Source organism: Nannospalax galili, unplaced genomic scaffold (assembly GCF_000622305.1).
Source record: "Nannospalax galili isolate Female #2095 unplaced genomic scaffold, S.galili_v1.0 scaffold1097, whole genome shotgun sequence".
Classification (NCBI taxonomy): domain Eukaryota; kingdom Metazoa; phylum Chordata; class Mammalia; order Rodentia; family Spalacidae; genus Nannospalax; species Nannospalax galili.
This window is the reverse complement of record NW_008340640.1, coordinates 428,635-446,647: the sequence shown is the minus strand read 5'-3', so window position 1 is coordinate 446,647 and position 18,013 is coordinate 428,635. Positions and strand designations below refer to the sequence as shown.

The 18,013-nt window shown below is 39.0% G+C and overlaps 1 protein-coding gene across 12 annotated transcripts in view; it reads right to left on the bottom strand.

The window, feature by feature from the left end:
* Tcf4 (transcription factor 4) overlaps positions 1-18,013 on the bottom strand; it is a 353,045-nt gene that overhangs the window by 332,989 nt on the left and 2,043 nt on the right. For 6 of the 12 annotated variants that reach the window (XM_008835657.3, XM_008835658.3, XM_017798846.2 and 3 more), the window contains exons 2-3: positions 17,267-17,358; positions 15,507-15,579 (exon numbers count right to left, since the gene is read on the bottom strand). In XM_008835657.3, coding sequence (XP_008833879.1) covers positions 15,507-15,579; positions 17,267-17,338 — 145 coding nt within the window. In that variant the 5' untranslated portion in view covers positions 17,339-17,358. Of the gene's footprint in view, positions 1-15,506; positions 15,580-15,764; positions 16,003-17,266; positions 17,359-18,013 lie in introns of those variants that run through there. The other 6 variants (XM_008835653.3, XM_008835651.3, XM_008835659.3 and 3 more) reach the window with 4 other exon arrangements.

The following is an 18,013-nucleotide window of genomic DNA, read 5'->3' as shown; positions in this document are numbered from 1 at the left end:
TGTTCATTAGCTGACAGAAGGGTGGGTTCAGAAGCACTTTTCCCATTCCCAAGCTTCAGATCTCCCATATGCTAGATAGGGTCATCTGTAGCAGTCAAATATTACATGATAAACTGTCATATAATACAGGATGAGTGGCCCTTATCTGAAACGCACGGAATCAGATGTGTTTTGAATTTCAGATAGATTTTGGTTTTTGCAGTATTTGCATATACAAAATGAAATGTCTTGGGAAGGGGACCCAAGTCTAAACACAAAAGGTGTTTATGTTTCATACGCAACTTGCACACACTGACTGAACATCATTTCATATAGCATTTTTAGTGCCTCTGCATTTTGACTGCACCAAGTCATATAAGGTCAGGTGTGGGATTTTCCACTCGTAGCACCAGGTCAAAAGCTCAAGAAGTTTTGATTTTGAAGCTCTTTGGGTTTTCAGATTAAATGTGCTCAGTCTGCACTTGATTAAGGTTAAACAAAAGTATCCGAGATGAAGGCATGCATAGCAGCCTATATAGGAAACAGGGAAAGTTTCTGTGAAGGAGAGAAGGCAGGCCTGTGGCCGCAGGAATGGAAGTGAGAGAGACAGTTCTGTTTTGTTGTATTTTGTTTATATTTGGTTTGGGTTTTTGAGACAGGGCTTCGCTAAGCAGCCCAGGCTAGAACTCCTGGGTATCCTCCTGACTCAGTCTCCCAAGTGCTGGGACTACAGCATTCCAAGCACCATGCCTACTACATTTTGCTTTATTTTCAATTGTGAATATTTTAAGTGTGAAAAAATAAATATAACAAATAGCTGTTGACCTTAATCTACTAACTTCTCATAAGAAAAAAAAAAAGGCAGGGCATGGTGGTATACACCTGTAACTCATAAAACGTGGTAAAAAGAGGCAGGTAGGGTTTTGTGAGTTCAAGGCCAGCCTGGTCTACATAGTCAGTTCCAGGCCAGTCGGGACTACATAATGAGATCCTATCTCAAAGCAACAACAAAAATGCTGGGCATGGGGCATGCTGGCATACACATTTAGTCCCAGCATTTGGGAGGCAGAGGCAGATGGATCTCTATGAGTTCCAAGGCCAGCTTGGTCTACATTGCAAGTTCCAGGCCAGTCAGGGCTATATAGTGAGATCCTGCCCCCCCCCCAAAACAAGCAATAACAAAAAACAAAAGAAACACAGCCAGGCATGGTGGTGCACACCTGTAATACCAACACTGATAATGAGGCAGGAGAATTACAAGTTTGAAGCCAGCCTGAGCTCTGAGCTACACAGTGAGGTCAGGTGGAAAGGAGGGAAGGGAGGGAAGAAAAGAATTGTGAATGCTATTGAAACTCTGTATGTTCTTTCCAAAAGAAAGGTCACCTGATTTGATTTTGCTTTTATCTAAGCTTACTAAGGCATGCCTAGATGCTGAAAGAACTCTCTAGGAGGGAGAAACAGCTAGGAGGGACATAGAAGGGATGCTGCCTGGCTACATCTGGCTCCCCAGCAGTGGGCCCATGCTTTAAGGAATTTTTCTCTCAAAGTCAGCGGTGCTATTCTTCCCTCCATTCACAATCCTCATGATGAAGAATCCCAAAAGCTCTAGGGGCCAGGAGCCAAGAATCACTAAATGATAGAGGTCTGAGGAACCAGTCTTATAACCATGGCATCTAACTAGCTGGAAGAGCAAAAGATGGAGTGGAGAACCAGAAGTGGTTTTTCAACAACTGAACAGTAAACTGGCAGAATGGAGAAATTCTTCCTCCTGAAATAGACTGCCCAGTATGCTAGTTTGAGAGATATACCCCAATAGTAATAATGAACCAAGTTACATAGGAAATGGAGTAAGAAGAGGATAGCAAGACGGAGTCAGAGGAATAGGTGATGATGATAAGGTGGGACATTAAGGTGGGATTTGGAAAAGTCTAATCAGGAGTTAACAGGTCATTTCTCCCATTGGTCTACCTCAAGAAATAAATGCCACCATAAATATAATCAAATAACAGTGTCACAACCCCAGGTAGAATACCACATAAATCAAGCCACCCCTCTCAAGTTCACCAACAAACAGGCTCAGTATTATCTCGAGGTTGGGCTATCTGATGCATGACCACAGAGAAAATGAAATCAATTCAACAGGTCTAAGGAAAGCCATCATGTTATGTTTACTGTAATAAGAACATTAGATATAACAAGCCTAAATGATCCATAATTACCAAGGGCTATTAAATAAGATCCACTTCTAACTCTGTACCCTCACAGAACAGAATTGCAAAATCAATCCAACATTTTTCTCAGAAAATAAAAGGCACTTCTATAGTGCTCAGTGGCTAAACGGGCAGAGAATAGCATCTGATAGCTGATTTGTACATTCTCAAGTTAGTAAAATGTTATAGGAAGCTTTGCACATAAGAAAAGGAAGTGCTCACTATGAATGTTCTGCTATAAGCTAAAGGCACAGATTTGAAATAAGGTCTCCAGTCAAATCTCCAGCTTCATCCACCACCACCACCGACACATGGAATCAGCAACCCAGCTCTCACCTGAACATTGCAGGAGCCTCACAACTAGTATAGTGTATCCACACTTGTGGGTCTGGGTTCCAGGCTGCAGTAGAGTGTTCCCAGGCATGAAATCTGATTAGCAGCGCACTGCAACACTCTCTGCACTCAACCTCAGAAGAACTGGCCCCTGCCCACCTCTGGCATCAGCTGCAATCATGCTCTCCTATCCCCATGCTCACCACACCCCACCCTCTCTGCCAGGAAGCACAGCCCCAGGCCACTTCACCCACCTACGTCCCTCTCATCCATCAGAACTCAGCTCAGGTGGCCCACTTCCAAGTAGCCTTCCCCAACTGCTCAGCTGTCCCTACTACCGTCTCTCCTGTCACTCACCTTTCATACGCAGAACTTGTGATCCCTTAGACCAACTGTTCAATTAACGTCCTCACCCATATTCAGGAAATTCAGCAGCTTACATATCTTCTCATCAATTCATTTCCAACACCCAGCATATGACCCAACCCATGGTAGATCCTAAGGAGCAATGAAATTTTAAACTAAAAGAATCATTTTAAATCTAGCACTCAGGAGGCTGAGGCAGGAGGATGAGGAGTTCTGAGTCAGCCTAGACTACATAGTGAGACTTTGTCCCCAAAGAAAAAAAAAGTAAGTAAAATTTTAGAAAATGAAAATGATTTTACTGTCTGCAATTATTACAGAAGTTCAAGTGTAGGGATAAAAAAGATAACTATCTTTAGTGTCTATCAAGGAAATCAATACTATACTTCCAAATTTTGAATTTCTGCTCAAAAAGGACAAAGGAAGACAGCTGCCGTCACTTCCCACAGATACTCTGGTATTAAATTTGGGAAGGCATTCATGACAACATACCTGAAGGTCCAGCTTCCACTATCATCCCAAAATACCAGCTTTCCTCTACACTCCTGCACACAGACAATGGATACAGACTCTAGGATTCAGGTTTTAGTTAGAAATGCACTTAACTAGATTTGAAAACTATCATTTGAGGAAGTGTACATCACCTAATTTAAAAGCAGAACTTTTACCCAACACCAGCAACATGACACTCCAACGAAATGCAAAAGCTGACACCTGTCATTTCTCACATCGCCATAAAATCACCATAGCAACATGGTAACTTGTAGCTGGTCTCTCAAATACAAATTTTGCGAAATGAATGAATGAGCAGCTGAGAAAATGAGTAAATGGAAGTTAATCATTCTTAATAATTCTACCAGTGCTCCATGAAACACAGCCCCCACACACAAGAATCTTGATATTTACTCATCCACTTTGATTTTCCTGAACCTTTTAACATTTAACAATCAAGACCTAAAACTATCACAGACTCCTGTCCAATTACAAGAAAATCTTAAGGGTTAAAGAATAGAATTCCCTTAACACTACAAGAGAATACCCTATAGAAAAAGAAACAGTTCTATGTAGGCCCAAAAGATATTAAAAGAATAATAAAAATCTAATACAGTTAAGGGGAAATCGCATGTCAGAAGATAATCTACTGGTTCAAAGAAACTGGATGAGAGCTGGAGCGGTGGCTCAATGGGTAAAGGCCACTGGGGCCAGGCCTGTCGACCTCAGTTTGATCCTTTGGACCCATATGGTGGAAAGGGAGAACTGACTCCCACAGACTATCTCTGACCTCTCACATGAGATGTGGTAAGTGTGCACACACATAATAAATAATTGAGCTAATTTAAATTTTTTTTTAAAATTACTAGACAAAGAACCACAGCCCAGAGTATAGAAAGGTATTCAGTGGTTTGCAGCACCAGTTAGTGGACGATAGAGCTCAAGAAGGACAAGGACTCAGAGGAGGACTAAACCTGACAGTCTCTGGGCTGGGGGGAGGGCTCAGGGAGTAAGAACACTTGCTGTGCTGGCCTGAGGACCTGAGTTCAAATCCCCAGTACCTACACAACATGGCTACTCATGAGCCTATAATCCAGCTGTGGAGAGCAGAGACAAGAATGCTTACTGGGGCATGCTGGCCTACAGCCTAGCTCTAGGCTCATTGAAAGACACCAACTCAAGAAAATAAGGAGGAGAGCAACAGAGCAAGATACTTGATGTTCTCCCTGGCCTCCAAGTTGCCGACACACATGTGCACATACACTACACACACATACAACACAAACATACACATACAAAAATGACAATATTTGATCTTTTTACAATACTGGATTATGTACAAAAGTATAAATTCGGTCTTGAAACATTACTACTGCCCAATGACCAAAATTTTTCACTATAAGTGCCAGTAAGATGGCTTAGTAGTACAGGCATGTGCTGTCCAAGCTTGGTGATGTGAGTGTGATCTCCAAACCCATGTAAAAAAGGAGAACCAACTCTACAAACACAGCACAAGTACACACATACATATAGACAGACACACACACACACACACACAAACAAACAAACAACAAAAAAAAATGTAAGTTTTTTTTTCACTCCTTAGCTGAGGAACTACTGGCAACAGATACCTACTGAGAGAGGGAGAGTTGGTTTTATTTAAGGGAGTGATGCTAGATAGGTTAACCAGGCTCCAGTGAATGGATGCATACCAAAGGACATTTGGGGACACAAACTTGACTCAATAGGCCTTAATATATACAATAAAGTACATGAAATTCAGCAAGGGGATGCTATAAGAGGGGTTCAGATAGGGGAGGGAGGGTCTAAATACAATCAAAATATGCTGTATGAAATTCACATTTCATTTAAATTTTTTTTTTCACTATGAGATTAACATTGCAGGCTACCAAAACTACTTCCAATACAAATCTCTTGTTATTTTAAAAAGTCAAACAGGGGCTGGAGAGATAGCTCAGTGGGTAAAAAGCACTGGCTGCTCTTGCAGAAAATCTGGGTTCAGTTCCCAGGACCCACATGGCAGCTAACAACCATCCATAACTCCAGTTCCAGGGGATCCGATACCCTCTTTCTGACCTCTACAGGCATTGCACGACACAGGTGCACTTACATACATGCAGACAATGCACTCGTATACATAAAATAAAAATAATAAGTATTTTTTAAAGTAAAGTGAGAATAGATAAGATGGACAGAATTTTTTAATGTGCCCAGACTAATCTGAAATGTATTTATGAATTATTATACAACAGCAACAACTATCACATTTTCTTGACTGTTTTGAATCAAACACCTATGTGGCACTGATAATGATGATGGCAAGTGATCATAAAAGTGAGAAAGAATTTTTGCAATTTTAAAATATTCTGGGCCAGAGAGACAGCTCAGAAGGTCAGAGTACTCACATCTCTTGCAGAGGACCTGGGTTCCCAACATCCATATTAAAGCTGAATGTGGTAGTGTACACCTTTAATCCCAGCACTTGGAAGGCAGAAGCAGGTGAGATTGAGGCCAGCTTAGTCTACATAGGGAGTTCCAGGGCAGTTCAGACTACAGGGAGACCCTATCTCAAAAAAATGAATGTTCTAAGTTTCACAGTTTTCTTCCTGGAAAGGTAAAATGCCTTCTGAATTGTGTTAGTGAGGTTCGTGTTACTTTTTCAGTTTCAAGACACAAGTTTAAAGTTCTGGCATGTTAGCAATATGAATGAGCTTCTTAGGAACAAGCATCAGAGAAACGAGGTCAGATTTCCAGAATCTGGTTCAATAAATAACTTTTGGATCAAGAGAATTTCCACTGCTGAATTTTCACAGAAAGAATCTGAAACTGGGTATAAAAACCCTCAATTTCTACCTCAATCACAAAAACATATACTTACTGGTAGGGACGGGGGTGGGGTATGGTGGCACACACTTATATTCCCAGCACTGGGGAGGCAGAGGCAAGCAGATCTCTGAGTCTGCAGCCAGCCTTGTGTATATAGCAAGTTGCCAGGGCTACAGTGACACCCTATCTCAAAAAAAAAAGAGCATTTACTTTTGGAAGGAACTGGATTATGATCAGACCCCTTAGAAAATTCAAATCTAGGAAACAAACAAACAAAAAAATCTCTGCATTTAAGATAAGGATGTTTGTTTGGAGACCACAGCATTTCACATGTCCCTAGAACTGACTTCACTCAGAGCAAAAACAGGTCTATTTCCTGGGTGTGCTCCACATTCCCCTGTCTGCACTTGTTTTCCTCTGTACCTGGTTCACAGTGATCTAGATAAATATTTAATCCCCAAATACATATGCCCAATGCCGCCCCTCTTTCAAGATCAGAATCCATCTGTTCACAAACCTTTCACCAGTAGTTTCCCCTGGCATGAAATAAGTTTTCATTTATCTATACTGTTGCAAGTCAAGATGTAGAGGTAGAAGCCTATAATCTCAGCAGTGAGGAGGCACAGGCAGGAGGATCACAAGTTCTAGGTCAGTGTGGGGTGCATGGCAAGACCTTGTCAATAAATACACAAAGAAGAAAGAAAGAAAGAAAGAAAGAAAGAAAGAAAGAAAGAAAGAAAGAAAGAAAGAAAGAAGAACCTCGTTAGGTTTCAATGAGACTACCAGTACAGATGCATACGTATCATAGGGCCTTCTGCAGGTATCTTTACAGAAGCAGACCGCCCCCCACCCCGCCCAAGGCAGAATTTATTTCAAGCAAGCTTGTTATATTAGCTTAGTAGGTATTGAGGGAATGCAGGGATTCGTAACTAGTGTGCAGGAAGGTGTGCTGGCTTTTGGGCAGGACAGGACAGACAGACAGACAGACAGACAGACAGACCGCCAGCACGCACGCACGCACGCACGCACGCACGTACGTACGTACGCAGAGGACTGTGGTACTTTTAAGGTTGTGGCATCCGATACCGTGGCCATATTGTTAGAAAGAAAGAAAGAAAGAAAGAAAGAAAGAAAGAAAGAAAGAAAGAAAGAAAGAAAGAATTTTTAAAGTAATAAACATACACAATTATGTCTTCTGAAAGATGTAAGTTAATTTTATATGCACTTTCTAGACTTTCTTGTTAGACTGCATGCCCTGTTTGAGCAGCTCTTTCTTCCACAGTCTTCTCTGTCCTTACAACTTCTATTAACATGTACTAAAAAAGATATCTGATGGGCCATCCGTCGGCATTAAAATAGGTGGCTAAACAGCAAGCCAGCTAAACATAAATAACATCATCTCTCCATTCCCAACATATTCAAACCCCCAAAGCTATGCTACAATTTCTAGACAGGGATACAAATAAATATACCTTTCTAACCATTCATTATCAAATTGTATTCATCTTAAGTGACTATAAAAGCAATTACTGATATAGTATGGCAATTTGCATGTTTTTCATGTCTTGCTCTTCGGCATTTTGCAGAATACGAAAACGGGATTGTCCAGAGCTATATTTCCAATATTTTCCATAGATGTTTTGTCTTTTCCCAATGTAACAGTCCTTTAAAGATTTTGTAGTTAAGTCTTGGTTTGGGAAACTTGAGATTAAAAACCTTCCGTTTGAATGTCTTGCAATTCAGCTAAGTACTCCAAAAGGGAATGTTCAAATTAATGGAAGATTAAAGCAAGGAAGAATATTCTAGAAGGTATTCCATAACGGGGCTCTGTCATCACCTTCTCTATTTTATTGAGAAAATAATCTGTTCCCAAGGGGCTGAAAGTTTATATGCCAACCATCAGTCTAGTTTAACTATTCAAAGTTAAAAATTTTAGAGGAAAAAAAAAAAAAGTTGGTAATGGAAACGCTGACAAGCCATGAAGTAAGAAGCACGGGCAGGTGTCCTGCCACCACAGTCATAATTCAATCAAGCTGTATTCTGACGTCATCTGTTACAGAAAAAAGCCAAATGGTTTATGAACAGCACCAGAGCTCCTGAGATTAAATTACAGCCCTGATATTTAATCATGAGTCTTACTTTGTTATTTTTAATAACACAATACATTTTAACAGTTATTCGTCAACTGCCTCAGCCAAATTAGACCTTGTGATGACAAGTGAGGCTGAATACAATGTCCATCTCACACAATCTCAGTTTTTATTATTTTTTTTCAGAAATAGCAGATTATACAAGTTTTTTCTTCATAGCAAACATATAGTTGATACCAACTGATAAAGGCCAAACCTTAGTTCAAAGCATCACAGGCTCTGTGACAGGAGGGTTGGGACATGTATATTTATGCCGGGATAGCCATAACCAACTATGTGATTTGGAGAAAAGACATTGAATCGTTCTCGAAAAACAATTGGTTCTTTATTATAAAAATAATAGACTCTATCTAAATTCTCTTGTAAATCTAAATTTCTATAAATTATTTACTTGTAAAGAAAAAACATATGGTGTAATTGCTTTAGGATTCCCGGAGGATCAGAATATAAAACTTCTAGAGCAAAAATCTTGGCATTTTATAAGTCAACCCAGATGACTGATCAAAGAGGCACCCTACTACATCAGAGTTTATAAACCAAAGCTTTCAGAGGCAGTGTCAGCATCAGCAAAAGAAACAGGTTCTTTACAAAGTCATGTACAAATACTGCCACACGTGTGAAGGGTTGTTTGCAAAACAAATCAATACAGGCACATCCAACAATGGATTGCAGCTAATAAACTACATATAGTAATTACTACCAATGGCAGTCTAGAAAGTCATTCATTAAATGTTAATTGTCACACAAAAGTACAAAAGCAGCCATTTGAACAATTCTGTGGCTGCACCTTCAAATAAAATACTTTCTTAAGGGCCTGAAATCCATCCACATAAACTGATTTTAAACACACCTGGGTATTTGATATGCTGATTAACTAGGCCTTTATTTGTTTTTGAAATGAAAGTAAACGTGACAATCTTTTCAACCCTTTTGCTATTCCTGAGGGTCTAATATAAATAAATACATGTGTATGCACACTTCCATATCTTAACAGTGCTGGCCAATCTTCTCTAAACTGCTCGTTCTCTCATGTCTCTCTTAAGAAGCAAGAGTCATGTTCAAAAGAATCCATCCAAACTCATGTACCACACCTTACACTAAGTCTACTGAGTCTATGTGGGTCACACATTAGGAAATGGTTAACTCCCACATTAGCTTAAAATCTGGTGGTCAATTTTGAAAATCTGAATCAGTGTAAGAAACCCATAACCAAAAAAAAACAAAAAACCCTGTATAAAAACACCTTAAATGTGTTTTACCATCTCTAATACTTAGCACAATCTAATTAACTTAGAAGAACACCTGCTCATAAAAAATAGCTCATAAAATACAAAACTAAGGAAGGAGGGATTTTTTTCTGTTCCTACCTGGCCTCATTTTGACGTTATATCTATATAAGATCTGATTTAACCAGCATACATATAGATTTGAAAGGCTTGGCCAAGAACACTTTGGTTCAAGACTTGTAAACTGAAGAACATTTCAAAACACACCGTGTTCCTTATTAGGCAACTTGAGATCTGTTATCTTGGCTTATGGGAACAGATCTAAATAGCATCATAACACTCAACGTTGGAAATCACAGGCCTGAGGCCACCAGGACTCAATTCCATGCCTTGGATGAGGTTGCAAACTTCCAATATAAAATGGAGTTTACCATTATAAGTAAATGTTTGATCTGTAAAGCTTACAAAATTACTTTGTTTATCATAGCAGATGAAAGCAAAAAGGAATAATTTTAAGCTCAAAACAAAACTGTTTATATGACAGTCTTTACTGCTCCATGATTCTAAGCATTTAAGACAGATTCGAGCAATTAACAGCATAAACTTTCATTACATAGTTCTATTATATATGTTTATGTGACTTCGCTGTTCATCTGTTATTTAAGTGATCTTCTCATTACAATAGTAGGGGAAGGATAATTTGCTGATGCTGTCAAAAATGCTAAGCATTTCAGTCTCAATAGCTCTTGGATCCCCACGCTTGTTTAATGCATTTTATTTACTTAAGTCGGTGTTAAAGAGAGTACTGCTTCTTCTTCTGAATTTAGAAGACTAACATTTTAAGCACATGTCTGGTAATAGACATATCAGAACTTCTGAACTGCTTATTATAGTAATGCAGACTAAATTTAGGATTTCAGTGCTTGAATATTCCATTTCAAGGAATTAACAATGAATTGCATGCTTTTTTAAACTTCCGTTTAAGAGGGCCATATTTGTTCAGATATTAATAGGCCACATCAGATTACCTCAATTTCTAGTCTGATTATGAGCACAAAAGTAATTGAAAATTAAAGTATTTTTACTGGGACTATCATAAGCTGCCAATGTGCCATAGAATATGAGCAAAACTTTTAAAATATTTGCTATATTTTCTCTTTAAAAATAATAATACTATGTGAGCAACACAGAATATGTCACACTGAAATTTATCATAATTTAGAACGATAACTTAATTTGGATAGGAAGGTGGGAAAAATAGTGAGTATGATTATTACTACCTTAAATTTTTTCAATCCTTTCAAGTCCAAAGATCATAAATAGTATTTCCTGGTCAGCCTCAATATTATATTTGATGTCTATATAATCTTGAAAAATATGAGCTGTCTGACTCTTGATGCCTATGTGAGCATGTGTGTGTGTGTGCGCACGCGTGTGTGAAGGACTAGAAGGATCCTTATAGGGCTAGGAAGGCCTGGGTTTAAACCTACTTTCATTACTCCCTGCCTTGAGAACAAGTTAAAAATCTCAGTGCCTCGTTTTTCTCATCTATAAATTGGGCATGATTTGTGCATTTTCTTGGATTCTTGAGAGGATTAAAGCTAGAATAAATGTACAGTGGAACACACCACTGGACACAGGAAGCAGCACTCTGATTCTCACTTACTGTCTATCACTCTGCCTAACATCTTGCAAATGAGCACAGGGGACACCAGTCAACAGAGAACAATCAATAATCTAAAGCTGAGTTCTAAACCTTAGCAAAGTCTTGGAAGGGCACATGAGCATACCACACTTACAGGTCAAATAGCAGCATACCAATCTTCAAACCCATTTCACAGGACAGATGACAGAATAAATACAGTGATGAAACCAATGTTGTTTCCAATAAATGGTTCTCAGGGCCACAGAGAGGTAGCAAATCAAAACTGATTTTCTAGAATAACAAAGGGCATCGTATGCACTCCTAACTTGTGCTTCCAAGTTCCTTAGCTGCACACGTGTTTCTAAGGGGCTGTCCCCAAAATACTGAGTCTAACATAAGATATCTGATGCTACTGTACTTTTTCAAAATCTATTGGCTTATCCTTTGCAAAAACGTACACAACCACTGTGAACTGGACAATGCTGAGGTATTTCAAACATACGTACAAAAACACAGAAGACAGTAAAGAGCTCTCCTCAACCAACACCTTCAAAAGAAGAACATTTTTTCTCACATCATCAAATGAACTCAAACTGATAAAGGTGGGCATGAATATGGGATGCTGATGACTTTAATTTTTTTCCTCTATCACACAAAACTGCACATTGAGATTTTTTTTTCTTGTCAATGAATGCACCCAATTCATGTGTCATTTAAGTGTCATGGGGATATAGGTGTAGTAACTTACAGAAATGCCAAAACATGTTTTCCCTTTTCCAAAAGTCCAGAACAGAGATGTGGTGTGCTTACCACTGCTCTTAAAGGCTCAAATACCCATGTAATTTGGCAATCTTTAACCACTGCTGAACACCGAAGTACAACTAAATAACTACAGGGGGAAAAAGCTCTACTTTCAAACTAAAGGAGAAAGATGTTGTATGCAGTTGTAAATACATGTAACAGATGTGACCAGGGCTGATCTCACAAGTTCTTTAGTATCATTTTAGTAGCCCCACTGTAGCCCTAGCTGGCCTAGAACTAACTATGTAGACCAACTTTAAAAAGATTTTTTTTTTTAAGATATCAACACTAGTATGTTTATCATTTGTTCTGAAAGACTCAAACTTAATCAGATAAACTATACATTTTGTTAGGTCAGAAAATTAAGCCTCTACTCATCAGAATGCACATGTGCTTTCCTTTGGTAAAACTTTATCAACCTCCTTTTAATGAGAACAATTTTCCAAGCATGCAGACATGTGGGTGCTCTTAGTTTGTTTGAAGATCAATGATGTAACAGATATCAGATAGTGTTGTATACATTACCATATAGGTTATAGCTATTTCTTAAAATAATTCCATAGCCCACCAAGCCTCCAGTTGAGGTCATGGAAGCTCTGGTCCATCATGGCTGAATTGCTTTACTGCTTTCTGCTGAACACCTGCAAACATCAAACAAAAACTGCTGGTCCTTTCCTGGGTTGACAAAAGCCTTTCATGTGAAAAATGCTCCCTGGGACTGTCAGGCTGTAGCTCAGGTTACATTCCATTCACCCTAGCAGCCACACTATTTCTTAAGGTGGTAGGAAAATCCATGTTTGTAGAATGAAAGATTAAAGAGAATCTGGCCACACTCTTTTCATTCTCACGCTGCAAATCACGACAGAGCATCAAGCATTAATGGAATCAACAACTATTGAGATCTTAAAGCATGAAATATTACCAGACCTCATTTTGAAAAAATTAGAGCTGATCTATCAAATTAGAATAGTTTACTCATAGTTCAGATCTCTTTTCTGGATCCAAGTTTCAAAGTGATATCTGAGTCCACTCAGAAGAGTGAATATGAACTTGAAGTTAACTTTAGAAAATTTCTCTAGCCAAAGTTACCTACTTCATTCTTATATTTAAAGGGCAAAGTATAGTTTTCACTGTTTTTGTTCTGTTTTATGCCTTAAAAGAGATGTATGTCTTTTACTACATAGAAATATAAGGTATTTTCTTCACTGATAGCCATGTGTTCTGGTAAGTCTTAATAAAGAAAACTAACATTCCAGTCTGCAGCCTCTATATATTCCAGGCACCATCCTCCTGCACTGAATGAATGCCCTGCATTTTCAATCAGGCAGGCAGGATAAAAGAGCTCCTACACTACTTTACAATAAACATCTGGTCCTGAAAACCACACCACTGGTACAACATAGCTTTAAAGTTCAACACCTTGAAGATAATCCCTGAATATTCATTAGAAATATCCTAACAGTTCAGTAGGGATGAAGTCTCTCTCTAGGCTTATATATCTACAAACATACACACACACACACACACACACACACACATACACACACACACCTCTACCTATACATCATTGTCTGAACAGCCATAAGTTTTGCTATGATTACTTACCAAAATGTGCTAATACATATTCAACTAATTCATTCTACACTGTCTATAAACATACACCTAAGATTTATAGCAAAAACTTTAACTAAATGTGAACACAGAAAAGTAAGATGGATAATACAAGTGTCTTTTTAAATTTTATATACTTCATACTTCTAATTCACCTTAATTTGTTAAATCATAGCTAAAGTAATACATTTATGTCATTCCAAATATCCATCTTTACAACACTGCAAAGCGGTAGTTCACACTATTTTGAAAGTAGTCCATCTCTGTGCCTGCCTGACAACTACTTTTAGATTTCAACTGCATACACACGTACACATTTCTTAAGTAAAACATGAAGGAAAATACTACCAGAGGTAAATTTTGATGGCATCTAACAGGAAAAACGAATTTGTCTACAAAAAACACTTGTCACTACCTTTACTTATGGCATTCATATTAATATTTTCTCTTACAAGTTCTAAAAGAATATCATATGGAAATTCAGAAGATATAACAGACCCAAAAAAAAAAAAAAAAAAAGAAGGTTAAGCCTTGAAATGGAAACAGTAACAGGATCCAGAATGATGAAGCAGACATATTTGCAACAATACATTTAATCAAAGCTGACCCTAAAAATATTAAGGTATAACTAGAGGAAGCATCACATATTTGTAAATCACATTAAAGAGATGAATATTCCCTAAACGTATGGGAGCCAGTAGAAGTAACTGACTTGGAAACCAGTAAGTTTTAAAAGCCATTAATTTTATTAAAACACACCAATTACACAAATCACATAGGTAAACAGATTTCTTTCACTGATATTGCACCAGATGAAAAGATGAGAAATTACATTCAAAGCTGATAGAAAATTGCACTGGCATCGCACAGCTAAAAGATGTCAACATTTACCAGTCTGACTTAAGAACAGTACTGTCTAATGTACTATTATATACCATTGCCAGAACTCTTAAAGTGCTGCAGCTGTGTAACAGGCCATCAATGGATTTAAGCCCTAGACCTAAAGGATAGCAGGCAACAATGTATAACTCCTTATTTAAAACTCATTGGCCAAAAAAGAAATGCATTTTAAATAAACAGCGCATTTTCAGTCTCCACTTTTAATAAGAGACACTCAAACAGCCCTGTATTAAAAACTCCTCCTCAGATGTCAGATAATCATTGTGCACACAGAGTCCTTTGTGAATACCGCTGCCTTTAAAAAAAAAAAAAAAAAGCATCACCTAAAGATTTCTCATTTATAAAATGGTCTCTCAAAATCTGCTACTTTAAATACACAAAAATTCATAGCACAAGTCAATGACGGAAATGAAACAGCTCAACATTCACAGGATATTTTAAAGATAAATGAATTCCTATTTAGCCTCAGATCAGCATGAGACTATTTACAACTATAGTTTGCTACACAACATTTGTCCTGAAAATTAGGTGCTTATTTCTTTAAAAGAGTTAACCATACACAGTACCTAATAATTGAAATTATTTGCTCTTTTTATGAAAGTTAGAGTTTTTCCCTCTATTTTCAAATAGAGAACATTAATTTATTCTCCCATCTTATTAACACTGGTCTTATCGTCACATGTTTGATTACAACTATATTAGAAAACCACTTTTAAATCAAGTGATGGAATTCTGAGGCGGTTTTCTTGATTTAGAAAAAAGGTCTCATTTTAATTTTGAAAGATAACATTTTGTGTGAGTTGTGCTGCTGATGCATAATGAGATAACTACATTATCATAGGCGAAAATTCAATGACTTCTTTCAGAACACTTCAACAGAGCCAAAAATATACAAAGAGTAAAGAAACAAGAACATTTTAACTTCACACCAAGAAAAAAATTTACATACTTGAGCCAGTAAAATGTCCACTCGCCAAAGAAGTTGGTCCATTTTTCCCACTGCTCACAGGAGGTGAAAACATCTAAAAGAAACAAAGAAATATCACAGTTGAAAAGAAGACAATTGTGGTTTCAGAGTTCATCAAAGATCTTTCACACTCTTACCAAATAACTTGGAGTTAATGCTAAGGTTTTATTTAGTAAAACACACCACCATCCAACTTAAAACTAACCCAGGCACCTCATTCCAGACCCCCCTCTCCATTACCACTGTTCTTCCTTTCCTTCTCCTCGGGTAACTTAGATTGCCAGGCGGTTCTACTACATTGTGAACACAGTCCCCACAGCGTTTGCAAGACATGGAGTGGGGGACAGCAGCCTTTCTAGAAAATACTAGTTCAACAAAGAAGAAAAAGTTGTTTGTTTTAAAATACTGAAAACCTTGACCATAAACGTGGTAATGTCCATTTCCATCCTGTATAGGATTTGCTGTCACATGTGAACCCAAATAAAAATATAATGCCACCTGCACTAAATTCTCATTCTGCCTCTAACATGAGAGCAATTAAAGCCTCTCTCTCTCTCTCTCTCTCTCTCTCTCTCTCTCTCTCTCTCTCTCGTCTCTCTCACTCTCACTCTTTCACTCCCTCTCTCTCCAGCATTTATTTCAACACTAATTGGCTTCCCTCTTTTCCACGTATCTAGTGCACTTGCACACCTTCCCTGAGTCCCTGAGTCAGAGCCCGCAAAAAAGCAAAAGAACAAATGGAGAAAGTGCAGCAAGCGGAAAGGGGGCTGCAAAGCTGCCTATGGCTACGCTTCCTGGCAAAACTTCCGAAAGCCATTTCTCCAGGTCTACAAGAGGAGCAGTGGTGGCAGCCAGCGGCAGCGGCGGCGGCGGCGGCGGCAGCAGCAGCAACAGCAGCAGCAGCGGCAGCGGCAGCGGCGGCGGCGGCGGCGGCGGCGGCTGCGGCGGCGGCGGCAGCAGCGTGATAGAGCCCCACTTAAAGGCGGTTTGGGTTTTGTGTGTTTTGTGGACTCTTTTTCTTTTGCTTTACAAATGCATCTTAGACCAAACTCATCTGGCATTAAAAATGAATTCATGCCCCTGACATGTCTGGAACTCGTGCAGGAACGGAGAGCAATAGGGGATGGAGAAGAAACAAGTAGAGTCATAACACTCCACAAGTGTTTAAGTTCCTCTTTGTACTGATCAAGGCTGAAATTTACTAAAACAGTCTAAGAGGCTCTAAAAAATGGGCATTTGATTAGGAGTTTGAACCCCACAGAAAGAGGCAACAAGGAGGTAGCCAGACAACCAAAGTCCTAATAACCCATACCATCATCAGTCTCAACTTCAGAGACAACTGGGTCTCCAATTTTCTAGGTTCCATTTCGAGAAAACAATAAGATGTGGAGTGGTACACAAAGTTATCGTACACTAGTGTTCAGCCAACTTTTGGGTGTACTTTGCAGTTTAGAAGGGTGTCTGATTTTTCTTTCTACTGGAGATTCCATTATTTAGGGAAATTGGTGGGTAAAGAATTCAAGGAATTAAAAGGAAGCCTGAGTCTTCCATCATATCCCAAAATTAGTTTAAAAAAAAAAAAAAAAAACTTCCAAAAAAGACCTATTTACCAAGGATTCAGCCAATTGAAAACTATCCCTGTCCTTCAGATTACAACGGGTTTCTAGTTGAAGTGTTGGGGTGGGGGTGGGGGGATTTTATTTTTATTTTTCACAGCTGTTGTTAGTTTCCACCGTTCTTACCGCACTGAAATCCAGTAAATCACTCAGCTCTTTGTCCGTCCCTAAGGCAGCCATTCGCTGTTGGTGATGCATTTTAGCAAAATCACACAAACCTAGAAACATGGAAATAACCGCAATCAGAAAATCCAGTCCCAATCCTTGGAGAAAACACAATCGGATTTTTGGAGACGGGGGGGTTGGGGGTTGGGATGTAGGGGGCGGGTGGGATTAGGGTGGAAAAGGAGGGAGGGATGGGAGAGTTGTTGTTGGGTTTTGTTTTGATTTTTTTTTTTTAGTTGTTTTTTTTTTTTTTGTGTCCCCTTCCACTCTTAAAAAAAAAAAAAAATAGCGAAATTGTATTTCCAAAGAGACGATCAAACTAGTAACATCCACTATAAAACCAACTGAGAAAGAGGGGGGAGCCGCTCTGCAGCGCATCAATTTATGCAACAGGAGGTAGAGCGAGAAATGAATGGATCACAGAGAAAAGAGAAACTACTCGCAACGATCCGGTCTCAACTTTACCCCCACCCTCCACCCCACCCCCTCACACGCACACACTCACGCGCGCACACACTTGCATACACTCGCACCACTCCCCTCCTGCCCTGCAAAGTAGCTTTAAAGAAATTAAAGACGAGCGTCTCGGAGGGAAATCCGTCCGCAGGGGGCTGGGTACCCAGGGAGGGGGGAGCAGAGTGAAGGCTCGGGGTCGAGCAATTGTCCCGCCCCCCTAATTTGTAAAAGAAAGGGTTGTAAAAAAAAAAA